The sequence below is a fragment of the Hypomesus nipponensis genome, chromosome 17 (assembly GCF_054491055.1).
Source record: "Hypomesus nipponensis isolate SF chromosome 17, ASM5449105v1, whole genome shotgun sequence".
In the NCBI taxonomy this organism is placed as follows: Eukaryota; Metazoa; Chordata; class Actinopteri; order Osmeriformes; family Osmeridae; genus Hypomesus; species Hypomesus nipponensis.
In genome coordinates, this window is record NC_140377.1 from 19,287,957 (window position 1) to 19,302,500 (window position 14,544).

Here is a 14,544-nt window from a genome sequence, read left to right on the forward strand (position 1 = left end):
ATGTGTGTGTATGTATGTGATACAGAATATCACTAGTGTGTTTGTGTGTATGATGCAGATGATCAAAAGTGTGTGTGTGTGTGTGTTTGTGTGTGTGTGTGTGTGTGTGTGTGTGTGTGTGTGTGTGTGTGTGTGTGTGTGTGTGTGTGTGGGATAGAAGGACAGAAGGGGTTTTGTCTCCCGTGAATTAGCTTCCCCCTCAGACACTGTAATGGGACAATCTTAACATTACAGAGAAAGTGACACGCTTCCTGTTCCCCTACACACACACACACACACACACACACAAACACACACGCACACTCATAAAGACAAACACTGTTTTCACAGTAAGGTGACACACTGACTGAGAATCCATTAATGGCACATATTCCCCATGGGTGACAATATTTGAACAAAACTCACTCCCACACACGCAGACAGACACAAACATTCCATTTCACGTGTTTCTTCAAACCTGGTTATCTGGCGCCACCTGTAGGCTATAAAAGATAGTTTTTTTTAAGACAACCCTGACATCAGCTTCAAGTCCATGGTGTTTGCTATACTAGTGGACATAGCTGACACCGTTTATACATACCTACGGTCTTTCAGGTCATGAATTGTAAACTGGGACAAACATAATTATAGACAAAGACACACAAATACACATAGTCCTCTGTCTGCAGTGACACACCCAGACATGTGATGTAACACGTACACACACACACACACACACACACACACCCTGGCACACACTGGCACCAGACTTTGAACAGTGGCCAGGGTGAGCCAGGGGTGAGGGCGTGTCTGGTGGATGATTGACAGGTCATGTAGAGGGTCCCACGGGTTCTTATTAAACAGGAGAGGAGGGGGGGGGGGGCTTCCCCCCTCCCAGTACCCCCCCCCCCCTCACCCCCTCCCTCCCTCCCTCACCCCCTCCCTCACAGTGAACAGCATTTGCTGTTCTAAGTTTAATTTTTCCTAAAACAGACCGTGCAGATTGGAAAGTTTTATAAAGCCTGGATGAATTCAAACACAGGGCTACTTTGACACATGGGGGATTTCTCTGGGGGGAGGAGGGAGGGGAGGGTGGAGGGTGGAGGGGTGAGGGGGGTCAGCAACACTTGAGTGTTCTCCTCTCCAGTGAAGTTCCACATACCGGCTCTTCATGTGTTCCCTTCTGTGTTTAATGAGGAGTTGTTTTCAACGCTACCACTCTAATGAGGGGAGGGAGGGACAGTGAGAGAGAGAGAGAGAGAGAGAGAGAGAGAGAGAGAGAGAGAGAGAGAGAGAGAGAGAGAGAGAGAGAGAGAGAGAGAGAGAGAGAGAGAGAGAGAGAGAGAGAGAGAGAGAGAGAGAGAGAGAGAGAATCCTTTGGAAAGAGTATGACCTTGCCTGTGAGAGGAGATGGAGAGTGAGAGGGATTGAACAGACCTCACTTTAGACCTTGCAAAATAATCTGAGAGGAGAAAAGAGGCCATACTATACCCCATACTAGACCATACCTCAGCCTACTAGACCATACCTCAGCCTACTAGACCATACCTCAGCCCACTAGACCATACCTCAGCCCACTAGACCATACCTCAGCCCACTAGACCATACCTCAGCCCACTAGACCATACCTCAGCCCACTAGACCATACCTCAGCCCACTAGACCATACCTCAGCCCACTAGACCATACCTCAGCCCACTAGACCATACCTCAGCCCACTAGACCATACCTCAGCCCACTAGACCATACCTCAGCCCACTAGACCATACCTCAGCCCACTAGACCATACCTCAGCCCACTAGACCATACCTCAGCCTACTAGACCATACCTCAGCCTACTAGACCATACCTCAGCCTACTAGACCATACCTCAGCCCACTAGACCATACCTCAGCCCACTAGACCATACCTCAGCCCACTAGACCATGCTAGACTATACCTCATACTAGACTATACCCCATACTAGACTATACCTCATACTAGACTATACCTCATACTAGACGATACCCCATACTAGACTATACCTCATACTAGACCATACCTCATACTAGACCATACCTCATACTAGACTATACCTCATACTAGACCATACCTCATACTAGACTATACCTCATACTAGACCATACCTCATACTAGACTATACCTCATACTAGACCATACCTCAGCCTACTAGACCATACCTCAGCCCACTAGACCATACCTCAGCCCACTAGACCATGCTAGACTATACCTCATACTAGACTATACCCCATACTAGACTATACCTCATACTAGACTATACCTCATACTAGACGATACCCCATACTAGACTATACCTCATACTAGACCATACCTCATACTAGACTATACCTCATACTAGACTATACCTCATACTAGGCAATACCTCAGACCATACTATAGCCTAAACTCTCACCCCAGCCTCATCTCCAGCCCCCCGCCCAAAACCCAATTCTAGCCCCAGTTTCAACATCAACTCCAGCCCTTACCCCAGCCAAAACCCCAGCCCCCAGTTCCCAGTCCCCAGCCCCCAGCCTCCAGCCCCCAGTCCCCAGGCCCCAGCCTCAACTCCTCCTTTCAGCACCAATCGAGACCTGACACAAGAGGCAAAGACCCGGGGTCACATGAGACAATCTGTTCTAGTTAAGTATAAAAGCAGAGAGCTATCAGTTGTGTCTGTCTGCATGGCTGTGCGGAGGGAACTCTAGCCCACCGCACCTGTTCCTCCCTCCATCCTCTCCTCCGTCACACTCCCCACAGCCCGGCTACAAATTAACATTCCTTCCTGACAGAGTAGGGGGAAATCAAAAACCCAGACCGAAAGAAGAGGGAAAGGGGAGGGAGGGTGAGGAAGGAAGGAAGAAGGGAATGAGAGAGAGAGAGAGAGAGAGAGAGAGAGAGAGGTTTTATTAAATATGGATGCCCGGCCAAAGAACCGTCGATCAACCATGGCAGACTCAAGGTTTACCAAACAGCCGAGGAGGGAGGAGAACGAAGAGGAAACGATGCACCGTTTCCTTCCTCCGCCAAGGCAAAGCTTGGGGGGGGGGGGGGGGGGGGCGTGAGTTGTATCATAATGAGGGGGTATTGAACCCATATATCACAGGCCTGGCATGTGGTGTGGGGTTGGAATCCACCAGGCCTGTAGGGTATCCAGGATGTACAGTCTAAACCTCTTTCAAAATCACCCAGCACTAATTCACCCTTGTCTACAGTGTCTCTTGTTTTTCATGGACCACCAGTTTTAAACGATGCCCCTATCAGGGCCTTTTGTGTGGGGCCAGTAGCTGCTAACCAAAGTGAATGCTGAGACACATTAAAAAGTAATTCAAGACCGTGTATAAATGTTGGGCATGAGGGCGCCGCAAAGTCACATGGAGGGAGGGAGGGAGGGAGGGAGGGGTGGAGGGAGGGAGGGAGGGAGGGAGGGAGGGAGGGAGGGAGGGAGGGAGGGAGGGAGGGAGGGAGGGAGGGAGGGAGGGAGGGAGGGAGGGAGGGAGGGAGGGGGGGAGGGAGGGAGGGAGGGAGGGGGGAGGGAGGGAGGGAGGGAGGGAGGGAGGGAGGGAGGGAGGGAGGGAGGGAGGGAGGGAGGGAGGGAGGGAGGGAGGGAGGGAGGGAGGGGGGAGGGGGGAGGGGGGAGGGAGGGAGGGAGGGAGGGAGGGAGGGAGGGAGGGAGGGAGGGAGGGAGGGAGGGAGGGAGGGAGGGAGGGAGGGAGGGAGGGAGGGAGGGAGGGAGGGAGGGAGGGAGGGAGGGGGATCGCAGTGAGAGGGAGGAGGAAGTGGTGACGGGCTTGACGCGCCTTGACACCATTCTCTGAGCCTGTGGCCTGTACTCGCTCTCTGGGAAGATGGAGACGACAGACGCGGTAACTACGCACACACACTTGAAAGAACACACACACAAGCACACAGCTTGGAGGTAGGCCCATACTAAGTCACTCATGTCCGTGTTTCACTCCGATAAACAATACCATTGCAGTCATGCAATGCCTCTAAATCAGGTCCTAATTCATTCCTAAAGCCATGGGGCGGGAATGCTTATTGGGATGTGTGGAGGTGGGGTTACTGTGGGGAGGTGGGGGTTGATGTGTGGTGGTGGGGTTACTGTGGGGAGGTGGGGGTTGATGTGTGGTGGTGGGGTTACTGTGGGGAGGTGGGGGTTGGGGGTCCTCCAACCAACACAACAGACTGGAGAACCTGGGTTCCATGAACACGCAGGGTGCTGCAGGGGAACTGCTTTTTTCCACCTGGGGAAATCAGGTGAGCTCACACAATCCCCCCCTCTCAGAATTATAGTCAGGTTTGATGTTTATATACTGCTATAAGGGAGACAGGTTCAGCCTAGTGTGTATATACTGCTGTAAGTGAGACAGGTTCAGCCTAGTGTTTATATACTGCTGTAAGTGAGACAGGTTCAGCCTAGTGTTTATATACTGCTGTAAGTGAGACAGGTTCAGCCTAGTGTTTATATACTGCTGTAAGTGAGACAGGTTCAGCCTAGTGTTTATATACTGCTATAAGGGACACAGGTTCAGCCTTGGTCTTTAACTAGTGAATGGGGTTGTTGAAACAGTATGTATTTGTATGTGGAGGGCATTTAAGGTTGGATCTACTGATGCATATGACTCCCATGCCAGTTTCATGCTGTAAATAATGGCTGAAGACTTCATCTTGAGTACGTAACTCTTAAATGGTTAGTTACAATAGTCATTCATTCCTAACTGCTTAATCACAATACACAATAGAACCCTCTATAAAAAGGACAAAGATTGTCCCTCAACCAAAATAACAAAGGTCCCCAATGTGCTTTTTGGCATCTGTGAAAGTTATTCCTGACATGAAAATCGTTCTCCGTATAAAAAGAATTAAGAGGACACTTTTTTTTTGTAAATGCTTCTCACACAACACATTTGACTGTATTTGGTCTGTTATGAATTGAGGTGAAAAGGGGCACTCCGTCAAACTTATTGTAAGTCGCTCTGGATAAGAGCGTCTGCTGAATGACTAAATGGAAATGTAAAATGTAAATCACAGCTTGGTGGATCACAGCCACTAGAGAGGAAGAGCTGGAACTTTGTTTATTAAGATTGACAGTCGTGCTTATTTCTCTCCCCATGTACCAGGTTAATTTATGAGGGGCTACAAGGGATGATATTGTCATACACCCCCCCCCCACACACACACACACACACACATACACACACACACTTCTTAACAGAGTGAATGGAGTGTCCACAGGCCACCCCCCCCACACACACACACACACACTCTAAATCGGCAGAACCGCTGTAGCATCCATCACCTTCTATCCCTCGCCTTTTACGGTCTCACCCGGGGAGAGACGGGGGGGCAGAAGGAAAGAGGGGAGGAAAGGAAAAAGAGGTTCCTCATCTTTTGTTTCGGTGCTTCCTGTTGTGTTTAGTTTTTTTTTTTTTTTTGGGGGGGGGGGGGGGGCGTTGTTTTTCATTCATCATGAGAGGAAGCCCGGCATGTTTGGTTACCAGGGGAACGGCCTGAGCCATGCTTATGGTAGGAAATCATCTCCACCACTCAAACGAAGACCTCCACTTTGCCTTCTAAATCACACTGATCCTCTTCCTGGCACTAGCATCATTCCATTCATACCTCCCCTCCCTCCTCTCAGCTTCCCTGCTCTAAAGAAAGGAAACCCAGGCCTCCTGAAAGGCTGCCAGCCACTATATTAGATCTGTGTCCGCGGACCCAGCCGCCCCATGTGGAGAGCCCCACTGTAGGCTGTCGACTCAGACCAGGCACAACATCCAAGGGCTTTTCTTGGCTGAGCCTAATGTTTACCAGGCGCTGCTAAAACACTGACACACTCCATCCTCCTCCGCATGACCGATTAGCCCGGGGCCAATCAGACAAGGTGGGAGGTTGAGATGGAAGGGTTGGTGGAAGGTCGGGGGGGGGGGGGGGCTGGGGGCTGGGGGGGATTCTCTAGCCAGCCAGTAAGACAACCAGCCAGTCTGCAAGCCAACCAGTCATTCAGTAGGATCACAGACATGAGGCCATGGATGACTGTTTGAAGCAGTCTGAGTCTGTTGATCTTCAGACCATCCTCTCAGCAACTCCTCTGTGTACGCACTGTGACTTAGAGGCTGTGAGGGAAGCCAGGATATCATTTGGCACTAACACTACTAATAATAGGACTGGAAGGACTGTCATCGTCCAACTCGTGGATCTGTCGTGAGGGTGACTGTGTACCAGTCTGTCTGTCTGTATACAATGATAGCTGGAGTTGAAATACTTTTTGTTTAAAGGACAAGAGACCCATCGAGGACATTCATCAACCATACTGTCATCCATGCACTGGCAGAAAAAAATGCATGTGTTTGTGTGTATTTATATGTATGTGTGGGGACAAACGTAAATGTGGTTATTTAAGCTAGCAGTGCCTGTCTTCACTCGAAGAGAATGCAGACTTGCGGTGGCTGAGTAAGAAAGTATCAGCGCAAGTTTAAAACGTTCTGAAAAGGTCCTATCAAGTCGTACAGAGAACAGTGTCAGCTTTCACTCACCTCACGCTGACACGCACACGCACGCGCACAGTGAGAGAAGAGAGCAAACACAGGTGTTGCTTGTCAGCGCAGGTCGTTTGCAGGCCAGGTTTTTTGAGTCAGACAGCTGAGCTAATGTGTGTATTCCCTCCCCCCCCCCCACGCCCCCCCGCCCCCCTCCCCATTGTGCAAGCCAATCTCCCCAGAGCAGTGCCCAATGTCACTGACGCGGCTATTCATTCTCACATGAACACATTGTGGTCGGTCCTGTTTGCCTGGACTTCCTGTTGAACTTCCTAGGAAAAAGTTACCCTCCTGCTCAGCATGACCTCATGGTGTATTCCAGCCCCTGGGAGGATGAGGTAAACAATCAGGTAAACAGGCGATAGACAGGGACTGTTGTGTTTGACTGGCCAGGGTTAGGTGGTCACACCCAAATGGCTGTTGAGTCAGGTCCCTGTGTTACCCGTACTCAAGGCCTGCTCTGTCTGTCTGTCTGGAAGGGGACCTTGGCTGGAGGTTATTGAGTGTTTCCACCGGCAACGAGGTCAAACAGTGGGCATGCAACGTCTATGGGTATTTCTGAATGACATAAGTGGATGTGAGACCACGTGTTTTCACACGCGTCGACACATTTCTGAAGACAGACAATGACTCGACGGTACATAGATGATCATGACATGACGATGACGGTTCACCTTGTTCAGGGCATTCTGTAATGGCTGGAATTGTATTTCCTACATACAACACTGCCCTAGAATTAGGTATAGACCAGGTTTTATAATCGAGGCCCTGGTGTACTGGCAGGGGATAGGGGAGAGGTTCAGTGTCATGTAGACTTGAGGGGGCTGGTCAACATGACCTCCACAATGACCTAAATGTCTGTTACATGTCTGTAACAGACATGGTAGTGCTACACGTTGGAGGTACACCTGGCCTCGAAGTTGCCCCTCTGCCTCAGCAAGAGTGACCACTGCCAGGTACGCCAACAAATAGCGAGCTGTTTCGCTGGCGCAGGAGGCCTGTATACACACCTGGGGAGTGAGTTGACCAGTCTACACTGGTTAAACTAGCCTCCAGAACTCTATCGTTCGTGTCAAGATAAGACTCTGGTCCTGGGGTCTGTTACCTGTCGGCACCCTCTTTACCTGCTGTGTGGACCAATCACAAGCAGGGTTTCCAGTCTCTCAGCCAGTCAATGACTGTTGTTTCTGGAGGCGCCTGTTTCCTTGTTCATCTCGAGTGCAGTGGGAGAGGGAGCAGGAGTACTCTGGCATGATACGGATGTAGCCTCCCCTCCCCTCCCCTCCCCTCCCCTCCCCTCCCCTCCCCTCCCCTCCCCTCCCCTCCCCTCCCCTCCCCTCCCCTCCCCTCCCCTCCCTCCCTCCCTCCCTCCCTCCCTCCTTCCCCTCCCTCCCTCCCTCCCTCCCTCCCTCCCTCCCTTTCCTCCCCCTCCCTCCCTCCCTCTCCTCCCCCACCCTCCCCCCTCCCTCCTTCCCTCCCTCCCTCCCTCCCTCCCTCCCTCCCTCCCTCCCTCCCTCCCTCCCTCCCTCCCTTGGAAGCACTCACACGGCATTTGTATCAAGAGGGCAGGCTGTTTTTCGGTCGAAGAGGAGATATCACAGTATACAAGGTGACAAGGCTCTGGCTAGGACTTCCCTTTGGGAGGCTTTCATGACCATCTTGTGCACCTTCACCATAGAAGCAGGGGAGGTTGTAGACCATTTCACCTGGGGGTGGCAAACTGGGGCCAGTTGTACTGTTAGAGGGGCCAGTTACATTAACTTACATTACCCCCCCCCCCCCCCCCATACACACACACGTACACACAGCCTGCATAGAAGCTACCACATGCTTGCATGATCACAGACAGACGGATAGACGGAATGCAAACTTTGTTCTCCAGATGAAATAAGGAGTACTGCTGCCATCTACTGGCCATTTGTAACATCAGCGATTCTAGGAATGTCTGTGGTGCGATGTCAAGAAACGGGCATTGTATTTAGCTGCAAGTCGGCAAGTGTCTTGCCCAGGACCTGAACTTTTTTACCCTAATTTACCTTCATATACTTGCTTAAAACTGAAAGGATTATTCTTGGGTTTGTTAAACAAATCGGTTCATTGATCATATTCCCCTCCGATACACTAGGCGGTGCACGTCAAAAGTTCACTGAATAACCATCCCTACGGTCGGTGGAAAGAAGAGCAACAGTCATGGCGTCCACGGCTGCGACTCGAGCTGCTGGATTGTCTAAAGTTGTAAAACCTCTCTTCAGCAGAGATCTGGATGAGGCTAAACGCAGAGTTCGGGAGCTGTATCGAGCCTGGTACCGTGAGGTCCCAAACACAGGTAAAGCAGCGTCCCAGTGCGTGTTTACATTCGGAAACCGAGAGTCAAGGTCGTGTTGGTACAGGGAGCTAGCTAGCGTTAATGCTAAGCAACACAGCTGGCTGTCTTGTATAGTTTGCTAGTTTAGGCTAGCCACGTAGTCTACGGTGACTGAAAGGGCAATGTCACCTCCACGACACTCTTTATCAGTAACATTTGTATTAGTATTGAATAACGTTGGTCTTAAGCTAATGCTTTATCTTCCAGTGTCACGTAGGATACTTATACAATACAATTATTTAGACGATGCTAAATGCAGCTTTATAGCTTGCTAACCGCAGAGCTAACGCGTTAGTTCAGATTTGTTTAGCCAGTTGTTAATACTATAGCAACAGTGCTTTACTCTAAGTAAACACATCATACGTTGGCTAGCTAGCTAAGATTTCCTCCATATATAAACACCCTATTTATCCAGCATGTGTAATTTTGATTTTGAAAAGGCTGCAATTTTAGCTGTTGATGCAATGACTGAAACCTGCTTAACAGAGATATGTCCCCTATGTATTAGTAGAATAAAGATTGGCGTGGTATCCCAGTTCAATCGAGCAGGTGGTAAAAGGGGAAATGGTCGATGTTTACAGCACTCAGTAACTTGTTCATCGTCTGTCCCTTAGTGTCTACATTCCAGTTAGACATCACAGTTCGCCAGGGAAGAGATAAAATGAGGGAGATGTTTGACAAAAACAAGCACGTGAATGATCCACGCGTGATTGACATGCTGGTCATTAAGGTATGTGTCATAAATGGTCTTGTCCTCCTTGTTTGGGTTTTCAGCAGTGTCACAGTCTATAATGCACATTTGTCCCCTTTCCATGGGATGATAGTTCAGAGATGTATTGGTGAAAGCAGGACCAATGGTTTGTCTAAAAGCTGCGTTGGGCCCTTGGGTTCTTCCTCTCTGTATTCTACCCGTCTTCTTCTCTGGTGTTTCTCTCAAGGGGAAGATGGACCTCCAGGAAACCATCAACGTGTGGAAGCAGAAGACCCACATCATGCGCTACTTCCACGAGACAGAGGCCCCTCGTCCCACTGACTTCCTGTCCAAATTCTACAACGGACACGACCCATGAACTGCCATCTTACCTTCGGACCTCTTTTCATGTCCAGTGTGACAGCTGTTGCCACTTGTATTCAACTGTAAATAATATACAATCAAGAAAATACCCCCCTCCTTCTTGTCCAGTCGTCATTGAACAACTGATATTGTACATTTAGTAAGAAATGTGAGGTAGGGGATTCAGTTAGAACATTATACACATTTTCAGATTAATTGGCTGTATGTTAGTGGCCCTCAAAAGGAACGATCTTAGCCTGCCTGTTCCTTCAGCACAAAAGTGGAATGACAGTGATGCAGATGGATTTGTGTGACCAACAACTTTGTCTATGTTTCTTATTAGTCAAAGTGACAGACAAATGGCCTTGGTGTGGCAATTTTATTTCTAAGAGGTGTCTTTGCATGCAAGTAATAGACGACCAGATTGGGATTGCTTCGTCTAATCCAGATTAAACGGCTGGCTATGTAAAACAAGCAGACATGGATCCCAGAGATTTGAGGGAGAACATAAAGTTTGAGTTATCAGAGGTTTGGTGGTCATTATCTTCGTCTTAAACGACTTCTGAAGCGCTCTTCCCTGTGGAGAGGAAAGAAAATATACGAGTGACAGTAACCGGTACGTGGCACATCTACTGCATGATAGACACGAGTCACTCATTCGACAGCAGATTTGTGGGTATTTGAGCCTTTGCGCATACGTACTATCCAGAGCCCTTAGTCATCATCGTCATCATCCTCTGGAACAAAGATGTCGTGTTCCTCCAGCAGAGCGGCAAAGTTCTTGCTGATTAGAGTTCCCACGTACAAGAATGGCACAACGACCGTAGCGATACGGAGCAGGCCAAACGAGGTCTGGGGAGCGGCGGAGCCAGGCGTTCCGTTATAAAAACATGTACATTAGTTTCACTTATAACATCTGTTTTTTGTGTGTCTCTTTCAAATTAGAGCTTTTTTCTATAAATATTCCCAATATAGAAATGGCATTAAAAGAAGGGGCGTTGATTGTTTAATTGTTTTTAATGATAGTTGTGACATTCAAATTTAGACATCCATATGTTTTATTGTGTATAGGTTTCTGACAACATGCAGGTTGGATCAAGCATAGCTGAACTTCCATGTGTTTTTGGAATGAATGCACTGCCAATCATCTTCCATACTCCAATGCCTGTTTTAGGATCTTGTTCCGAGGGTTTTTCTCGGAACCCCTTTAACGTCACTAGACTATATGCTCATATTCGTTCTTAATTGATCAATGGTTTTTGCATACTCGCCCTTACCTTCTTAGGTTTTGGTTGAATGCCACCAGTTTCAGTGCATACAGCGGACCGAAAAATAATCTTTGTTGTTCCCGAGCCCTTGACTGAAGAAAATAATGTCACACCAGTGTTTTTAAATGCGGAGAGCCTGGGCAGGCGACCAAAGGCCGACGCCATCTTCGCTGCATATGTTGCACTGCGGAAAAATGAGCCGTTTAATTTCGGACGTTCATACACCACCGCACTTTAGCCGGTTGAGACCTACAATTGTCAGCGGGATTTCAAAAACATGCAAATAAACACTCGTGAACATACCCAGGAAGAACCAGTTGCTTTGTAGCACGGTGACAATGAAATATACATATTAGTTGGGAGTTATTGTTTATTTTGAGATGAAAGTGTTCCAGGCAATTTATCGGAAATATTTACAGTCGCACGCGCATAGTAAAATATGCAGACCACACACACACACACGTGTCCTCAAAATGAACGAAGCTAACGAAGAATCACTGTACAATGGCAAAAATATCTACAGACCTTCAATATAATGCAAGAAAGATCACTGCCTTAAATAGGTCATAGTCAGTAGTAGTGTACATAAAAAGTGCACGTAAAAGATAATGCAAAAGATAAAGGAATGACCTTGGTACCTGCAAATTATTGTGTTGAATAACCAAGTTATAAACTAACTTATTTTCCATTGCAACAGTATCCCAATCTCACTCTCTCTTACTCATTGGACTTAATCTCCAGAAGTGTAGTTAACTACGTAGCTAGATATAAGAAAACGTTTCTTTATGAACTAACCAAAAATAAATACATTACATTTAAATTGTACCTCCTAACTGTTTGAATCCAATAAATACCTGCATGTAAATACAAGTTGTAAGTATATTTATATAAATAAAAACCAATCAAACAAATTCTCAGCAGATAAAGTATGACACTAAAATGATTAGTGGGAAACATATGAAATGTAAACATGAAAGGAATCCCATCAGAACCTTTACCAACCACAGCCACTATGTGCAGTGTTGCATTTCCGCTTGGTCGAACGCATCGAACAATCAAAAGGTTGAAGGTTGTTCATCTGTGGGGCCTTCAGCCTCGCTCTGCCTCCGTTGGTGTAGCTCTCACATGTAACCCAAATCAAGCACTCCTCATGTCACTAATGGTGAAAGATTGTTGAATAACTTAGGTATGATCTCCATAGGTTTGGTCCACTTAGTCCACCTCTTCAACATTAACAGACTGTAGTGCTTCCTAATGCTGTTTGAAGGAGAGGTGCCGGAAGAACTTGTTGATCTCAAACACCCCAGGTCTGAATGGGCCTGGTCCCTTACTGCCGTCCCCCAGCCTCACAATCTGCCCAGCCACGATGGCAGCCCTCAGCCTCAGGCTCCTCACTACTTGAGTCCCAGGCTCTGGGCTGGAGGTGGGCCGAGACGAGATGATGATGTAGGAAGCTTCTTTTTGCTGCTCCTGGTAAGTCACTGTGGAGGAGAACAGAAGGTGATAGGAGGAGCGGACAGACACTCATCCCTTTTCCATGTTGGGTAATCCACATCTTAATTTGTTGACATGAAAGAAGCGAAAGCCCATACCGGGAATCAAATCTCATCTAAAAGAGCAAATGTATGTGTGGCTATGTCTACCTACTTTTTAATAAATAACTAATTTAAGAAATAACTTGTTACAAATTGTTACAGATTCATTTGACCATTGTCCATCCGAGGCGCACCGGTCGGCCCAGTTTGAGATCTGCAATGGTTAACTAGCCGTTTGTTTTTCATCTCGTCGTCGTTTGTGTGCGAGGCGTTTACCTGCTGCTGAGAGCACCTTGTCTGTGGTACGGGTCAGCTCCAGGAGGATTGTGGGATATGCAGGATGCAGCAGGTAAAGCTTCCTGACTACAGGCTCTGCTGGCGCCACCTGGAGGTAAGCAAACAGGAAGTGACACGGTGGGTTTCACGGTGCCGGGTAGACCAGAACAAGCATTTGACAATCTGTATTAGATCCAGCTCTGTCCACTTCCTCGGGCGTGTCACAAGGACTTACGGTTGTCTTGGTGATATTCTTGGCCACTCTGAGGGGATCACCAGCCCAGAAGAGGAAAGCTGATTGGCCGGAGGTGGTTGTGACAGAGGAGCCATCCAGATGGAGGTCGGGACACACAAACTCTGCTGCCCATAGGCCACGCCCACTGGCTCCATCCACCACCTGGATCTGGCAGGGGTCGGGGGATTTGGACAGAACCAAAAATTTACTTCAAACACACAGACGTAAACACCACAATGTTGTTTTGTTTATATATATATATATATATATATATAGCAGACAAAGGAAGAAAATCCCATACAATTTGGCTTCCTAAGCATACTTCTGCATGCAGAATATACACTAAAATACATTTCAAAATCAGATAGGGTTTAATCCGATTGCCTGTCATGGCTGTAGCTTGGGATAGAAGGTACCTTTCTGACTCCGTGATCCCCAGACTGAAGCAGCAGATCAGGGACGCCGTCATCGTTGAACTGGCCTGGGGCCGGGCGACTGACAACACAACCAGACAACCAGGTCAACTTACAGCTACGACTTGCTTGCGTCACAGTCAATGCAGCCACAATGCAAAAATGTACCAAAAAGACGTTCAACGGTTGGAAAATCGGGATCGTGCTGCGACTAATCCATCACGCACGCGCACACACACAGATCCAAGTTAACTATAGACGTTTCTCAGCTGTCTGTCCTGTTCCAAGCCGGCCTCCACAGTCCTTTCTGCTGCCCCCTCCCCTCCCCGGTCTCACCCTCTGATGGTGGAGGAGTCGAGGGACCACAGCGTGTGGCCGTCCCTCTCCCTGAGCACCGACAGCCTGCTGGAGCCGCACACCAGGACCCAGTCGCTGCGGCTGGAGTTCAGGGTGGACGCGGCGTCCAGGTTGTTGTGGTCGTGACACGGCCCGGCCACCAGGGGGAGCAGGACCTGCACCTGCTCAGGGCCCCTGGGACAGGAGGAGAGAGAAGCACGCGTCTGCTTACGGATCCCCGAGTCCCACAGTCACCACCGTGACACGTGGAAACTCGGAGATCTACAGGGGGGGAAAAACCTGTTCTGTGAACAAGCGCGTTTGTTTTTGAAAAGAGCTAAAAAAACAGAAGGCATGGGCGCAGGCGGGCAGGGGGCGGGAGTGTGCTGAAACCAAGCACCAGCCCTCATTGCAAAGCTTTCTTACCTGGAAATGTGAATAAGTGAGGAGGTGTTGGATTTCTCCAGTTTCTCCCACGCGGGGTCCTTAAGGCTCAGCTCCGGAGAGGCGGGCGTCTTGCCAGTGGCCTGAGTGTAGATATCTCT

The 14,544-nt window shown here is 48.7% G+C and overlaps 3 protein-coding genes across 3 annotated transcripts in view; 1 reads left to right on the top strand and 2 right to left on the bottom strand.

Annotated features, from left to right (window-relative positions):
* Nucleotides 1–8,671: 8,671 nt before the first annotated feature.
* ndufa6 (NADH:ubiquinone oxidoreductase subunit A6) lies at nucleotides 8,672–10,053 on the top strand. The gene is made up of 3 exons (XM_084678868.1): nucleotides 8,672–8,843; nucleotides 9,497–9,612; nucleotides 9,821–10,053. The coding sequence occupies exons 1-3, from the start codon at nucleotides 8,708–8,710 to the stop codon at nucleotides 9,950–9,952; spliced, it is 384 nt and encodes a 127-aa protein (XP_084534994.1). The 5' UTR covers nucleotides 8,672–8,707; the 3' UTR covers nucleotides 9,953–10,053.
* Nucleotides 10,054–10,308: 255 nt separating this feature from the next.
* On the bottom strand, nucleotides 10,309–11,374 carry smdt1a (single-pass membrane protein with aspartate-rich tail 1a). Its single transcript, XM_084678869.1, has 3 exons — nucleotides 11,214–11,374; nucleotides 10,639–10,788; nucleotides 10,309–10,513 (listed from the first exon to the last, which is right to left on the bottom strand). The coding sequence occupies exons 1-2, from the start codon at nucleotides 11,367–11,369 to the stop codon at nucleotides 10,651–10,653; spliced, it is 294 nt and encodes a 97-aa protein (XP_084534995.1). The 5' UTR covers nucleotides 11,370–11,374; the 3' UTR covers nucleotides 10,309–10,513; nucleotides 10,639–10,650.
* Nucleotides 11,375–11,560: 186 nt separating this feature from the next.
* Nucleotides 11,561–14,544, bottom strand: part of fam234b (family with sequence similarity 234 member B) — an 8,594-nt gene continuing 5,610 nt past the window's right edge. The window contains exons 7-12 of the mRNA XM_084678147.1: nucleotides 14,426–14,544; nucleotides 14,000–14,194; nucleotides 13,667–13,745; nucleotides 13,251–13,418; nucleotides 13,016–13,124; nucleotides 11,561–12,685 (exon numbers count right to left, since the gene is read on the bottom strand). The exon at nucleotides 14,426–14,544 is cut by the window's right edge and continues 23 nt beyond it. Of these exons, the coding sequence (XP_084534273.1) occupies nucleotides 12,456–12,685; nucleotides 13,016–13,124; nucleotides 13,251–13,418; nucleotides 13,667–13,745; nucleotides 14,000–14,194; nucleotides 14,426–14,544 (900 nt within the window). The 3' untranslated portion in view covers nucleotides 11,561–12,455. The remainder of the gene's footprint in view (nucleotides 12,686–13,015; nucleotides 13,125–13,250; nucleotides 13,419–13,666; nucleotides 13,746–13,999; nucleotides 14,195–14,425) is intronic.